We start from the raw sequence: 14323 nt of genomic DNA, 5'->3' as shown, positions 1-14323 counted from the left end.
TAGTTACAAGTTTATAGGTCAGAATGGAGTGTTAAAAGCTTCAAAAGGCACCCTGGTTGTTATGAAGGAAAAAAAGATCAGAAATCTTTACAAACTTAAAGTAAGTACTTAGGTCAGTGAGACAACGACTGTATCAGAGAAGGCAGAAGAAGGTACTCGCCTATGGCATCAGTAGTTGGGTCACATGGGCGAGAAGGATCTTTAAGTACTGATGAATTGCAAATTTCTTCCTGATTTGAAATCTTTGAGGTTGCATTCTTGTAAACATTATATATATGGTAAACAATGAACAAAAATTTAAAACTGGAAGTCATAATAGTAAAGAAATATCGGACAATATCCATTCCAATCTTTGAGGACCTCTTATGGAGATGCATTATACTTCTTAACATTTATTGATGATTTCTCCCGAAATGTCTGGGTCTATATGTTGAAAAAGAAAGATGTTCTATTTAATGTTTTTAAACAATTTAAAGTTATGGTGCAAAAGAAAGCAAACAAATGAATTAAATGTTTAAGAACTCACAATGGTGGTGAATTTACTTCCCTAGAATTTGAACAATATTGTAAGGATGAAGGGATTGTTAGACATAAAACTGTTGTTTATACTCAGCAAAATGGAGTTGCTAAACATATGAATCAGACTCCTATGGAAAGAGCCAAAAGCATGATCAACAATGTTAACCTACACAAGGAGTTGTGGGCAGAAGAAATATCTACTGCTTGTTATTTAGTTAACGGATCACCTTCAATTGTCATTAATTGTAAAATCCCTGAAGAAGTTTGGTTAGGTCACCCTTGTGATTATTCACATTTAAGGATTTTTGGTTGTGATGCCTATGCTCTTATTCCAAAGAATCAATGTTCAAAGTTACCAAAAGAAAAATGTTATGTATTTATTGGGTATGACTATGCGGTGAAAGGATACAGGTTGTGGGATCCTTCTTCACGAAAGATATTCATTAGTAGAGCTATAACATTTGATAAATATTCTCTTTTAAAATCAAATGTTCAAAATTTTGAACAAGAATAGGTATCGCCAAATCAAGAAATTCAGTTGGAAGCTAAACCTTTTTTAGAAAGTCAAAAGGAAGGAGAGACTTCCGAAGGAAAAGGTGAAGAAGATGCAAATGAAATTGTTGAAGTTCCAAAACCAATTCAACAACCAGTCACTCTAAGATTGTCTACAAGGAAAATAAAAACACTCAAAAAGTATGAAGATTATGCTTCATCTATTGCATTGATTACTAAATATGGGGAACTTTCTTGTTATCAGGAAGCAGTGAATGATGCAAATAACAAAAGGTGGAAAAGGGTTATGGACAAAGAAATGGATTCCTTAGCCAAGAACAAAACCTAGGATCTTGTAGAACTTCCTGAAGGGAGAAGTGTTGTCAGATGCAAATGGATCTTCAAATTGAAGCGAAATGTTGATGGTAGTATCAAGAGGTATAAGGCAATCCATCATTTAAAAGAAAAATAAAAAGAACAATAAAGGTTATTGCGATATTATTACCATGTAAATAGTTGATACTTCCATGAACTGGGATTTATAATAGAATCATGTGATGGAGTCTTTAGCATTTGGCACAACCATTGGCTAAGTAAAAAGGATTAAAATATTTTTGATGAGATATAATGATACCTCTTATTGAGTGTAGGTTGCTAACCTTGTGGAGTGGTGAAGTGTGTTGAAACCTTACTAAATACATAAGTAATAATTGCTTATGTTTGCTATAACGTTTGAAATGATTACATCTATATACATGCTTATTAAATAATAATTAGTGGAAACTAACGCTAACCTTGATGACGATGAATGTAGGTTGGATCGAATAAAAAATTCCTAATCAAACCTCTATGTATTCTTAACTAGACAAAAAAAAACTCATGCTGCGGAGGTAAGCAATCACCCAGGTTAAGTGTGGTGGAGACACTTCAACTAGGAGACGTTGTTTTGGAAGATGAAGACTATATGCGTGAGGCATATTCTAGCTTATTTTGAGGGCCAAAAAAACACAATGGACCGTGTTTTTCTCGAGAGGGGGAAGATGTAATATCGCTCGTTAAAAGTTGTAAATGCTTTGTTTTACTACAAATGATTTGGTGAAACTATGGGCTAGGTAAAGGCTAAGGTGGATGGTAAAACATAAATATTATTTTATGTAATTGATTTTTTTTTATATTTTATAAATAATATAAACTATGGACAACCATATAATCATGGGAAAAAGTGTTAAAAGAGAGTTTCATTTACCAGACAATTAAGACAATTATTCCTCTCCCTAGAGATAAATAATCTCATTTGGGACAAGGGAACCAAGAGGGTGAGAGGGAAGAAAACCTAAGGCAACCTTGGAGACTTGGTACCTAGTTGAAAGGGCTCCAAGAGAGGAGTTGAAGCTTCAAGCTTTGGAACTTGAAACGGGACATTGTTGAAGGTTAGCATGACGCTGCCAGTTCGGGTATCCTTGAGCTGGTGGGTGGCTAGTGGGATCCTTAAGCTAGACTTGTGAGTTTGAGTCCCTGGGCTGGACTGGAAAGGTCTTGATGCCTCTAGAAAAACCTGACAGCGTCACTGTCAAGTAATTGTTCAAGGAAGACATTGGCTCGAGGGAAGTTCTATTATGCAGACACAATACTCGCAAGTTGGGTGGAGCACTCTCTTTCCTGACAATTTTATGGTTGGACCAAATTAAATAAAATATAAGTATTTCAGTTTGTTGTGTGTTATTATTTTCTATCTAATGATTAGATGGTTCTATCTTTTGGTGAATCATTTGCAAAAATAGAGAAACTATGATGAATATCTACCAACTTTAATTGAGATTTCAGTTGATTTCAAAGAAAAGGAAAAAAAACACCTTGAGCCTAGGTTAGTTCTTAGGCCGCCAACCATTCGAGAACAGTCCCTGCAATGACAGACAACTTGTGAGACTACTATGTATAAACAATAACTATTATGTAAAGTTGTTTGAAAGTGAAGTGTCCAAAAACGACATATTGACATACAGAAATAGTTCGTGAACCAAATAAACGTAATACCGAAATAATATTTTAGTATAAATTGATTCAGATTTGTATATGCATGTACAATTATAGTATTGAGTTAGATTAAAAATTCAAAAGAAAACAATTTATATGCAATGGTTGCCCAAAAAGATATTTTCCTCGGAAATGAGAACTCCTTATTCATTGTCATTCCTGTAGAACCAAATAATTTTCAGTTACATATGAGAGTGAGGAACCGATTAAGATTTCAACTATGAAGAACTGAAGCCCACTTTGGCAGGTTTGTTCTTATCAAGTAAAAGACAAAAGTCAAAAACAATTCCATAACCAATGAATTTGAAAATATACACTCATGAAATCAAACAAACCCTCTATAAGGAAAGATAATGACTCAGAATTTACACATGCATCGGTTGGCAGATGTGCAAGAGAACTAAGAACAAGTCAAATAAAATACAGATATATATGAATACTAGCCAAATATGGTCTAAGGTTTTAAATATGTCAAGTGTTTTGAGCAGTAACATAGTCTTGAAGACTAGTATAGCAAAGATTAAAGAGAATGTCCAACAAAATTAGAATATCTGTATGTTTCATCACATAACAGTCTATTAAGAAACATTATAATTTCGAAGAAAACAGAACAACTACACAATTTAACTTCTCATCGCATTTTATTTTACAATCTCTATCAGGGGTAGCATATTTGCTCATAGCTTCAAAGCCACCCAAACACCCTAGATTTGGGGGAAATTTTTCTTAAGGCATGATGATTGAGACTAGAATTCGCCTGTGTGAGGATGTCGAAATAAATTGCTAACCTAGTAGAGTTGTAAAAGAAAAACAAAAATTAAAAACCTGGGCATAATAAGGCCGCAATGTAGGTTGGCCTACAAATAGGAGTTGGACTCATTAGAGTTCCAATAAGACTGAGTAAAAGGAGCAGTAATCATAGCTCCTAAGGTTGCAAAACAAAATTTCATTCAAAGATGAATGGAACAAAAATTAGTTTTCAACCAAAAAGCACAAGTAAGAAGGAATAGAAGGGAATCAAAAAGATTGCAAGAATCGAAACCTGAAAGAGTCGAGGTGGTCCAATCCTTCTATATTGCATGCATTTAACCACAAGGAAAAATTCAGCATTCATGTGGAAAATAAAATGAATGATCAACCCTTTTAACACTTAAGCCAGAATAACCAGGATTTGTTACCTTGCCATGGTGCCGACAATGATTAGTGCAAAAGTATAGTTGAAATTCGGGTAAGGGCCCCGACCACAAATAATCTCTAAAAAAAACTAGGAAGTTAAAAAAATACAGGGAAAATCAAAACCCTAGGTTCAAGTTGTGGTAAGGAAGTATAAAATGAATGGTAAGGAAGTATAAAATGAACTATGTAGTAAGTAGTAGCCTATGGCATAACCCTACATTTAGTGTTAATACAACCACTCATCCCTAACCGGGAAGACTTACGTCGCATACAATTTTCTCTTTGGAGGTATAATTCAAATGGGCCATAATGGTGTGCAAACGGAGAAGGCACTTACCTTCGTAACTCCTCCTTCTTCCTTGACCATTAGATCCAAAACCCTAATACCAACACTATTAGATCTCCCAACTTGACACGAGAGAGTGTCAAATCATGTTCATGAAATGGACAAGTAATTGAAATCAAAGAAGTTTTAAAGAAAATTCCAAAATTTATATATATACAAACTCATAATCCAAAACTTAAGTAACATAGTTGAGTTTGTGGTAAACACCATACAACAATTAAAATATATAAATGAGTGCTAAGTATTAACCATTCCCCAAAACTAATAATATTAAATTTATTCATGAGATATATAATTGTAGTTTGGGCTTCTTCCAAGAATCCGACAAACACCATACTATGTAACATGGTAAGCTCTCCTCTATTTATATGAGACCACATTTCTTTCCTTTGAAGCAAAAGTGTAGGAACAATTTTAATTAAATATTTGATGATTGTTGTACACAGTCCATGCCAAGAAGAAATTTTGTTGGGAATACATTATAATTATATAATGTATATATGCGAAAGTGTAGGAACAATTTTAATTAAATATTTGATGATGGTTGCATAACCATGTTAAGAAGAAATTTGGTTGGGAATACATTATATTTATATATATATATGTGTGGGGATGTTACGTTATCGTGGTAGTTTTTGGATTATTAATTTTGAATATAATTTTTTAAAATATAATGTAATTTTTTTTTAATAAAATAATTTATTTAGGCGTGTTTAATCTGGTATGGAATATATATTGTTATTTTCTATAAACAAAATAAATAAAAAAATAAAAATAAAAATACTAATACATTATAATTTTTTGAGTCATTATATTTATTTATGGTTTTTATGATTGTATTCTTAACTCGTGGTTTTTTCCATGGTATTCTTCTTAAATGTAAGCTATTTAAAAAAATAAATGTAAGCTATTTAAAAGCATGAATTTTTTGTTTTACCAAATAGAAATAATTGATTAGGGCTTTGAGAGTATCTATCTACTTATCCCCACATATTATAATAGTCATTTCCAACTCATGTTCCATAATTAAACATTGAATCTAAAAAATAATTAGGATAGAATCACACTTATAATAAGCAATCCTCACTCATGTTCCATGGTTAAACATTTTTTCCTCTGGAAAAATCCATAAATATTGCATTAATAAGCAAAAATTTACATGAGAGTGTCTGTTTATACAAGTATTAACAGTTGAGCTGTTATGTTTGCATTACCACGCAGGGTATGCAGACTGTTCTATTACAGTAGCCTGTTCATCATTTTCAAAATATCAAAATAATTCAGTATGAGTCTATGTAAGTACTGCTGTCAAAAAGCGGTTCCTATTGTGCTGCATGCTGACCCAAGGTTGGATATCTCGGGTCTATATATGGTCGGTGGAAATTTTTTGTTCCTGCTGATCTTTAACCTCTGTAATCTCCCAGATGCCTCTGTCCATCAGCGCTGCCTCCTTAGATAATTTGTCGGCACCCTTGTTGTGTTCCCTGTAGATGTGAGAGATAGTAATATTGTTAAATGCTGATTTGAATGTCAGTGCTTCATGTAATATAATGCTGAGTGAGTGCATGTGACAAGTAGTTGTGCCATTTATCCAGTTGATGATGGTCTGTGAATCCCCAAAAATATTGATGCTAGTGCAGTGGTGCCTCAAGGCAAAGTGAAGTAAGTGGCGGAGAGTGATGAGTTCTGCATAGTTATTGGTTCCAGCTCCCAGGCCGGCCTTAATTCTGTAGTGATGATTCTCTGATATATGTAGGATGATGCCTCCACCACATCTTTGTAGGTTTGCCGCCCCATCGAAATATGCCCAGGGCGTGCTTGGGTCGATGGGAGGGGGCGGGGCAGGTTGTCGAGTTGAAGGAGGGGGCGGGTCGGGTAGTTCCCTCAGGGCAGCTACAATACTAGCCTCTAGCAGTGGCCAGTGAATTGGTTTGTTTTCGAATATCACGCTATTTCTTGTTTTCCAAATGGCCCAGTTTACAATGATGGGGAGATTGATAGATTTTGAACCTCTGTTATTCTTTTCCCAATCAGTCCATGCGCTAATGATATCAGTACCAGCCCATTCGCCCGCGAAATTTATGAAAGACTTGAGGTTTTTCCACAGGTTCAATGTAGAACGACAATTTAGGAATAAGTGGACTGTAGATTCCGAGTCCGCTTTACATAGCACGCACCACGTGGGGCCATGCTGGGCTCTTTTCATAAGCTGGTCTCCGGTGGGAATTTTATTCCTCAGAATGCACCAATTGAAGAGTTTTGATCGTGGGGAAGCGGATTGTTTCCATATACTCTGCCACCAGCTAGCATTTACCTCAGGTTTTTTCTGTGCAATGAGCTGTATGTACCCATCCTTGGGTGTGTATACCCCGTGTTCTGCCTGATTCCATACAAGTTCGTCCGGGCCCTCTGTGATTCTAATGTGTGATCCTGTTAAGGCATCTCTGTATTCCTCCCATGCTGTATGCCATCTTCCAGGGAGGTGTAAATGGTGCGTTGATTTCCAAGCTTGGTGGAAGATATCCGAATGGTCATGGTCCGCAATCTGTGAGATTACCTTAATGTTCCGTGCTGTGAGGTGAGCAACCAGTTCTTGTGGTAGTGTATGCCTTCCCCCACTCCCCGTCCAGGGGTCAAGGCCTATCCTTGCACTGTTCCCTTCTCTGATACGCCAGACCAGGTTGTCTCTAATGAGAGGCAGTGAATGTAAGAGGGCCTTCCATATCGAAGATATGCCAGTTTTGTTCCACTCGGGGAGCCTTGCCCAGTCATTGATGCTGAGTGGCCATATGTATTTGTGGAATGTAATACTGGTCCATAAACTTTGGGACGTTAGTAGAGCCCAACCCATTTTTCCTGCTAGTGCTTTTGCGAAGATAGGGAGCTCCTTCAACCCCCAACCTCCCCATTTCTTGGGAATGGCTATCTTATTCTAGCCAATCCAGGCAAAGATGCGCTTGTCTTGGTTGCCAGCGCATAAGTATCTATTGCATAGCTGTTGTAGTTTAGCCAATATGTTCCGGGGTATCCAAGCTAGTGCCATCCAGAATACTGGGGTAGCTTCAAGTACAGATTTTATCAAGGTTAGTCTCCCAGCCCTGGAGAGATATCTGTGGCACTAGCATGTTAACCTTTTTTCAATCTTTGATACTAGCCATACCCAATCAGCTATCTTTTGACATGTCGGCTTTAGCCAATATCCCAGATATTTGAGGCCTCTGTCCAGTGGCTGGGTGGTATAAGGAAACGCCTGTCTGGCCACGAGCACTTCATTTGCTGTGGTACCCACCGCGGTGATAGTGGACTTCGATCTGTTCACTTCCATGCCCGTAGCTTTTGAGAAGAGATCTAGGATACGAGTGAAAGATGTTGAGTCCTGTACGCTGCCATCCAATAGAATTAAGACATCATCTACAAATAGAAGGTGAGTGAGGAAACATACTTCCGTGATTTTGAGGCCTCTGATAGTCCCCTCCCTTTTTGCAGAGATGATAAGCCTGCATAGAGCTTCTATGACCAAAAGAAAGAGTAGTGGCGAGAGGGGACAGCCCTGCCTCAGCCCTCTTTCGGAGTGAAAGAAATGTGAGGCTGATCCATTGATCAAGATACTGAAGGTGGGGGAAGTGATGCACGCCATGATCCAGTTGATTAAAGTGGGGGGGAACCGATGTGAATAAGGATCATTTTTATATAAAGCCAGCTTACTCGGTCAAATGCCTTGGATAGGTCTATCTTCAGCAGGATACACTCGAGATGTTTAGTCCAGATGGAGTGTATCGCCTCTTGTGCCGAGCCAATGGCTTCATGGATCTGCCTGTTTTCCAGAAATGCAAATTGTTGAGGGGAGATGTGTCTGGAAAGAATGGGCTTGATTCGATTAGCAATGATCTTAGAAATGATCTTATAGAGGACATTGCAGAGGGATATGGGGCGAAAGTCATCAAATGAGGATGGGTTGTCTGATTTAGGGATGAGAGCAATGAAAGTGGAATTAATAGCATTGTAGAGACTACCTGAGTTCCTGCTTTCCTCAACAACCTTTAAGATATCTTCTCCCAGTAGATCAAAGAAGGCAATGTAGAACTCTATAGTCCAGCCATCCGGCCCAGGGCTCTTTTCCTTTTGAAACCATTTGATAGTGCTTTCCAGTTCTGCCATAGTGACGGGGGCTTCAAGGTCTTCAAATTCCTCCTCTTCTACAAATCTGGGGAAGTGTGTGGCCACGTTGATGATTTCTGCCAGATTTGTACCTGCTGGGTTCTTGTATAGGTCTCTGAAGTGTGAGGTACCCAGATTTGAGAGCTTGTTAAAGGAGTCTGCCAGTCCCTCCTCAGGGAGAGGGAGGTTCCATATGGTATTTGCCACTTTCCTTCCTTTGGCAAGTTTGTGGAAGAATCTGGTATTCTCATCTCCGGCTTTAAGCCAAGTAGCTCTACTACGAAGCCTGATAGCTTCCTCCCTACCCTTTAGTATATTATTCTTCTGATTTTCCAACTCCACGAGGCGGGCTTTGTCATCCTGAGTTATGAACCCCATGTTTCTCTCGTCCAGAAGAGCATTCAGGTCTTCTTCTACCTTGATGAGCTGCTCATCTTCTCGCTTCTTCTTCTCCCTGGCCCAATTGATCACTATATGCTTGAGCTCAGTCAGGTTTTTAACAAATCCCCTTGCCATCGAGGATTCCCGATCAATGGGGTGTGCTTTCCAGTATGCTGTAATCAGATTAGAGAAGCTAGGGTCTTGTAGCCACAGATGATTGAACTTGTAAGGTGCTTTTGGTTTCAGATGCGGTCCCTGGATTTCCATAGCAATTGGGGAGTGGTCTGAGATACCTCTGTTGCTTACCCACTGTTTGTATGTGTGCAGTCGATGAATCAGAGGGCCTTTCATCAGGAATCTATCCAATCTTCGGGCTAGGGCAGCCGATCCTATCCTTCTATTTCTCCATGTAGGATGAGGCTTCTGCAGTGGGATATCAATGAGGTCATGCTGCTCCAATAACCGTCTCATGAAATCTGTGAGGGGATCTATCTGGGCCGATGATCCCCATGACTCACTGAAACCCAGGGAGAAGTTCAGGTCTCCTCCTATGATGATGTGATCAAGTGATAATAGATTACAGCTGAGGAGTTTACTCCAATAATTTTCCCTCTGTTGGCAAGGCCCATATATGTTGACAATGCAAAGGGAGAGGCCGAGTTCAATAGAGAAAATATCAGCTCCTAGGAATCCATGACCTCCCCAAGAGGAGTCAAGTATGATAGAACTGAGATTGTATCCGAACACCAGACCACCCGATCTGCCCATGGCATCCGAAGCTATGAAGTTCCATCGGGCTCCTACTGTGGCAAGGGCTCGTGTAGCAGACTCTGCAGAACCAAGGGTTTCTTGTAGGAGAATGATATTGGGTAGTTCGACCTCAAAAAGTCGTTTTAGAGCTAGCTTTTTTGGGGAGCTAGCCAGGCCCCTACAGTTGAAGGAGATGCACTTCATGGGGGGCCGATCTTTGGGGGTTTTGTTGCTCTAAGGACCCCGTCGATGGTGGCTTGACGCCCTGCTGCTACTTCCGCGCCCGTGTGCCTAATGGCTTTATTGAGATATGATTTGCGTCCCCGGGTAGTAAGGAACCCAGGGCCTAGAGGGACAATACCCAGCCCGGAAAGGGTTTCAGAGACCTCCAGATGTGTAGAGCGAGGGCGAAGGGAGTATGGGTGGGATGGGGTCGAACGGGATGATGATGGCGAGGGGGGCGGAGATGAGAATGGCATAGTGGTCGGAGCAGTGGATGACGACGGAGGGGGAGGGGGGATTTCACATTGAACCATAGTGCATGCAGTTGAATTTTCAATTGCAAATGAGATATCAGATGATTTAGAAAGAGGGATAGGAGAGATACCCGACACTTGCGCGACCGCTGCTGCTGCCCGAGCCCTGGTCAGCGGGGGCGAAGGCGGGGCAATCTTTCGCTTGTCCAATTTTGCAAGTTCGCCTTGGGGTCCCGCGCTGCTTTGTGGCGAACAAGATATAGGTGGGGGGGTTCCGCTGGTGACCGCAGGTGCCGGTTTTGGAGATCCTTCCTGATTGTTGTTCAATGGGCAGTCCTTGAACAAGTGACCGACTTGGTGACATCGGTTGCATCTGAAGGGAACACCCTCGTAATCCAATATCTGCGATCTGCTGAAATTCCCCCATCTTAGAGTCATCTTTTCTTGTAATCCCTCCCTGGTATCCAGATGGACCAGGATTCTAGCTAGTATTCTTTTGTTGTTCTCCTTGTAGGATCGATCGTGGTCCAAATACGTTCCTAATGCATTCCCAATCTTGACGAATGCTTCCTCAGACCAGTATTGTAGAGGCAACCCCGGCAATCTCACCCAAAGAGGGCCTGCTCCAATATGTTCGCGTTCCGGATCAAATAGAGGGCTCCACCTTTTCAATAGCACCGGTGCCAATTCTATGTGCCAGTACTGTGCTAGTACAGAATTTGTGTGTTCCTCTTTTGTGAAGTGGAGTGAGAACCATCCCCTTGGGAGTTCTTGTACTTCCGGCAATTCAGTGAATAATGCGCCCCAAATTTCTTTCACCCATAGCTTCAATCTCTCCGCCGTGAAGGTACGCCCCCGCACATGTCCAACCAAAATCATTCGAGCCAGTGCCATGGTCTCCTCGAAGTTTGTGGGATCACCGAATGATACTGTAATGTCTTTGACAGTTGCTCTGATGCACTTCGATCGCTTCTTCGAGCGTGGAGCAGTCGGATGATCTATGAGTGGGTTGGTGACCTCGACCCCAGGGGAGGGTTTTGCGGGCTGTGCATTGATGGCCGGCGTGCTGAAGCTGCCCGAGGGTCTAATCCCTTCTTCGCTCAAGGGTTTTTCCGCTGCAGCCCTAGACTCAACAGGGGTGATGGTGTTTTCCGGTACCGCCTGGTGTTCGGTGAGTGCGACGGGGGTTTTCACTGCTTCCCTAATCTCAACAGGGGCGGAGGGGAGTGCACTTCTAGGCGGAGATGGCAAATCGAAGGTTAGAGCGTCGGGGGATAATTGTGATAGGAGAAGGGTAGTACTTGGTGAGAGGGGCGGGGCATCCAGTGCAGGAGATGTGGGAGGAGACGGCAGAGAAAGCACAGGAAAGGTGTCCTGGGCGGCGGGGTTTTCAACAACAGGTGCGGGAGTTTCGTTAGGGTTTCCGAAGATGGCGATCCCTTCTAGAGGGTCCGCGGAGTAGTCCACAAGCTCCGTAGCTTCGATGCCCTCCATACCGGTCAACCGTAGATACCGCAGTCGCTGTCTGAAGACGGAGACCGAAGCCCTGTTCCCAGATCTGTGCTGTCCGTTCCGGCGAGCTCCCGTTTTCCTGCGGCTCCTGCAGCTTAACCTAAGCCTTTACGGTCGCGACGCGTGAACTCCATCCGTCCGCATCCCTTCCATGGGTAAACATTGAATCGAAGGATAATCAAAATCAAAACAATAAAATGTGAAAACCTTGGATATCTTCATTGAAGTTCATTAATTAATTTGGGCATTTTGGATCAAAAATTTGGTAGAATTTACCATTTAAACGACTTGGTTGCAAATATTTTATTTGATAAGGGGTGATAGGCATAAAATGAATAAGCATAAAAGACATTTCATAGCACTGAAGGTCTACTGGTAAGAGCCTTTGGAATTAAATATTAGTGAAGACCTCACTGATTACACTCAGCATGAGGTCAATAATTTGCTGCAAATGATCATGTGCAATGCTTTTTAAGATTTTCTCATTCTTTGTATTCTCATTATTGGGTTTAGAGGACCTCTACAACCCAGTATGGGGTAGATGTCAAGTCTAAATGTTTAACATGTGACATTTAACATTTAACAAATTTAATTTAATGTCAATTTCGTTCGTGAATAGAAATCAATATAATTATTATTTATAAACAAAATATAAATTCAACATTTTTTTTACTGAACTTTTATTTCATCTAACATTTCATTGAACAATGCCAAGTGGTTTCAATGAACAGTGAGAAGTGGAATTATGTTTGTGAGAAAGGGTGAAATAATTATTAAAGAAAATAGTTAATTTAATGTTGGTGGACTCTAGATTTTGAATATAATATTTTTTATCTTAAAATATCATATAATATGTTTATAATAAAATTATTTAGCTGAGAGGTGCTCTCCAACCTAGGATGCTAAACATGTGTAATCTTAATGTAAATGTTTTGACTTGGTAAAAATAAAAGAAATTATGGTAGACATGCGTAACTTAATGTAAACATTTTAACTTAGTGAAAATAGAATAAAAATAATAAAATAAAAATGACTCTATAAAAATTAATAATTAAAAAATTAAAAATGACCCATGGTATTCATGTGGAATATAACCTATTTAAGGGGTAAATTAAACTAACCTATATCCATCTTCCTTTGATGAATGCATGTAGCTTGTAAAGATAAAACATTGATATGTGGCCCTTTGTGTTTTTGTATGTTTTGTTTGGATGTAGTCTAACTTAAACTAAGTTTTTAAAAATAGTCGCGGAGAAGGCCATTTCATCTATATGTATTCATCATTATGCACGAATACATAAGAGATGTTGTAAGGTTATGTTATGTTATACGATATTATGTTATGTAAACATTTTGCGTGGGTCAAATTAGATAACGATAAAAATAAAAATAAAATATTGTAATAATAATAATTAATATTATTATCTTTGCAATCCATGGTTTTCCCATAATATTCTTAACGCATGGTTTTGGTTTTTCCAATGGTATTATTCTCTAATGTAGCCTATTTAAATGAGTGTATAGTGTTTTTTAAAAATTACAATTATCCAATTTTACCCGTCTGTAATTAATATTAGTTTCTTCATTTTTACTTTGTCTATTTGCCTAACCAGGTTCTGGTTCTGGTTGGTTGTAGAGCAAAAGCTAGATAACTAACCAATGATTTTGGATTCGTGCGATGGTGTTGAAGCCTCGAAAATCGCTGCAACAACATCGGGGATAACCACCCGGTCCGGACCTTAGTACAACTCCTTTTCCGTTTGGAATAGTGGCTCCGACTGGGGATAATGGGACCAGTTTCCCAAAAGTGGATAAACGGGATGAATGTATGATTTATAAACTAAGCTAGCGGTAAGCGAATAACTAAACTATTAACAAGAATACAAGAACTATAACCTATCCCGGGAATCTATTGAACTTTAAAGTGCAGCGTTTAATGGTCTGTGTCTAAAGACAGGCATATAGATGACTCCATCGATCAGACATAGATATTAATTCATTTAAGATTACTGTGCCTAAATAGTTAAGCCCAACGATTAATGCGATATTACCACACTCATCATTTATATTATCGACATATACATGATTAAAAGGAAAGCATATCATAAAACATCCAATAGTGGTATGAATGTAGATCTGCTGTTACAACGCATGCATATAATCAACAATAGCAAGGATAATCAAATAACAATTCACATAACAGGAATGAATTCAGACATAGATAGAAATACCATATGAGTTGCTTTGACACTCCCGATATCAATCGCTACTTGTAATTCTTTCTTCAACGCAGAAACATTCTCAACAAAGACAATAGTGCACAATTGCATAAAAAGCCTCCTTGTTGAATTAAGAACAACTGGTCCAGTTTCATAAAAGAATATTGACTGAAGCACAATAGTGCAAACTTCAGTCTTTAAGTCTGGTACAAAACTTTACGACCCTTTCCAAAACAATGAAAGGGTCTATAAATACTAAA

The 14323-nt window shown here is 39.3% G+C and overlaps 1 protein-coding gene across 1 annotated transcript; it reads right to left on the bottom strand.

Moving 5' to 3' along the window:
- Positions 1–5930: 5930 nt before the first annotated feature.
- On the bottom strand, positions 5931–9874 carry LOC149167857 (uncharacterized). The gene is made up of 3 exons (XM_089430612.1): positions 8273–9874; positions 7699–7943; positions 5931–7344 (listed from the first exon to the last, which is right to left on the bottom strand). Exons 1-3 carry the CDS (start codon positions 9872–9874, stop codon positions 5931–5933), a joined length of 3261 nt encoding a protein of 1086 aa, XP_089286738.1.
- Between the last annotated feature and the right edge of the window lie 4449 nt (positions 9875–14323).

This window comes from Pinus tabuliformis, chromosome 5_1 (genome assembly GCF_031772625.1).
Source record: "Pinus tabuliformis cultivar Carrire ecotype Pingquan chromosome 5_1, CPIR1, whole genome shotgun sequence".
Classification (NCBI taxonomy): domain Eukaryota; kingdom Viridiplantae; phylum Streptophyta; class Pinopsida; order Pinales; family Pinaceae; genus Pinus; species Pinus tabuliformis.
This window is presented reverse-complemented; position numbering and strand designations above follow the sequence as displayed.

Excerpts from the sequence above, each read along its gene's own strand:
- LOC149167857 (XM_089430612.1), bottom strand. The coding sequence starts at position 9,874 with ATGGGCAGATCGGGTGGTCTGGTGTTCGGATACAATCTCAGTTCTATC. Across the intron at positions 7,944-8,272 it reads TATCCAAGGCATTTGACCGA|GACTCAACATCTTTCACTCG; the intron begins GTAAGCTGGCTT and ends GGCAGCGTACAG. Across the intron at positions 7,345-7,698 it reads GTATCAAAGATTGAAAAAAG|CATCAATGACTGGGCAAGGC; the intron begins GTTAACATGCTA and ends ATGGCCACTCAG.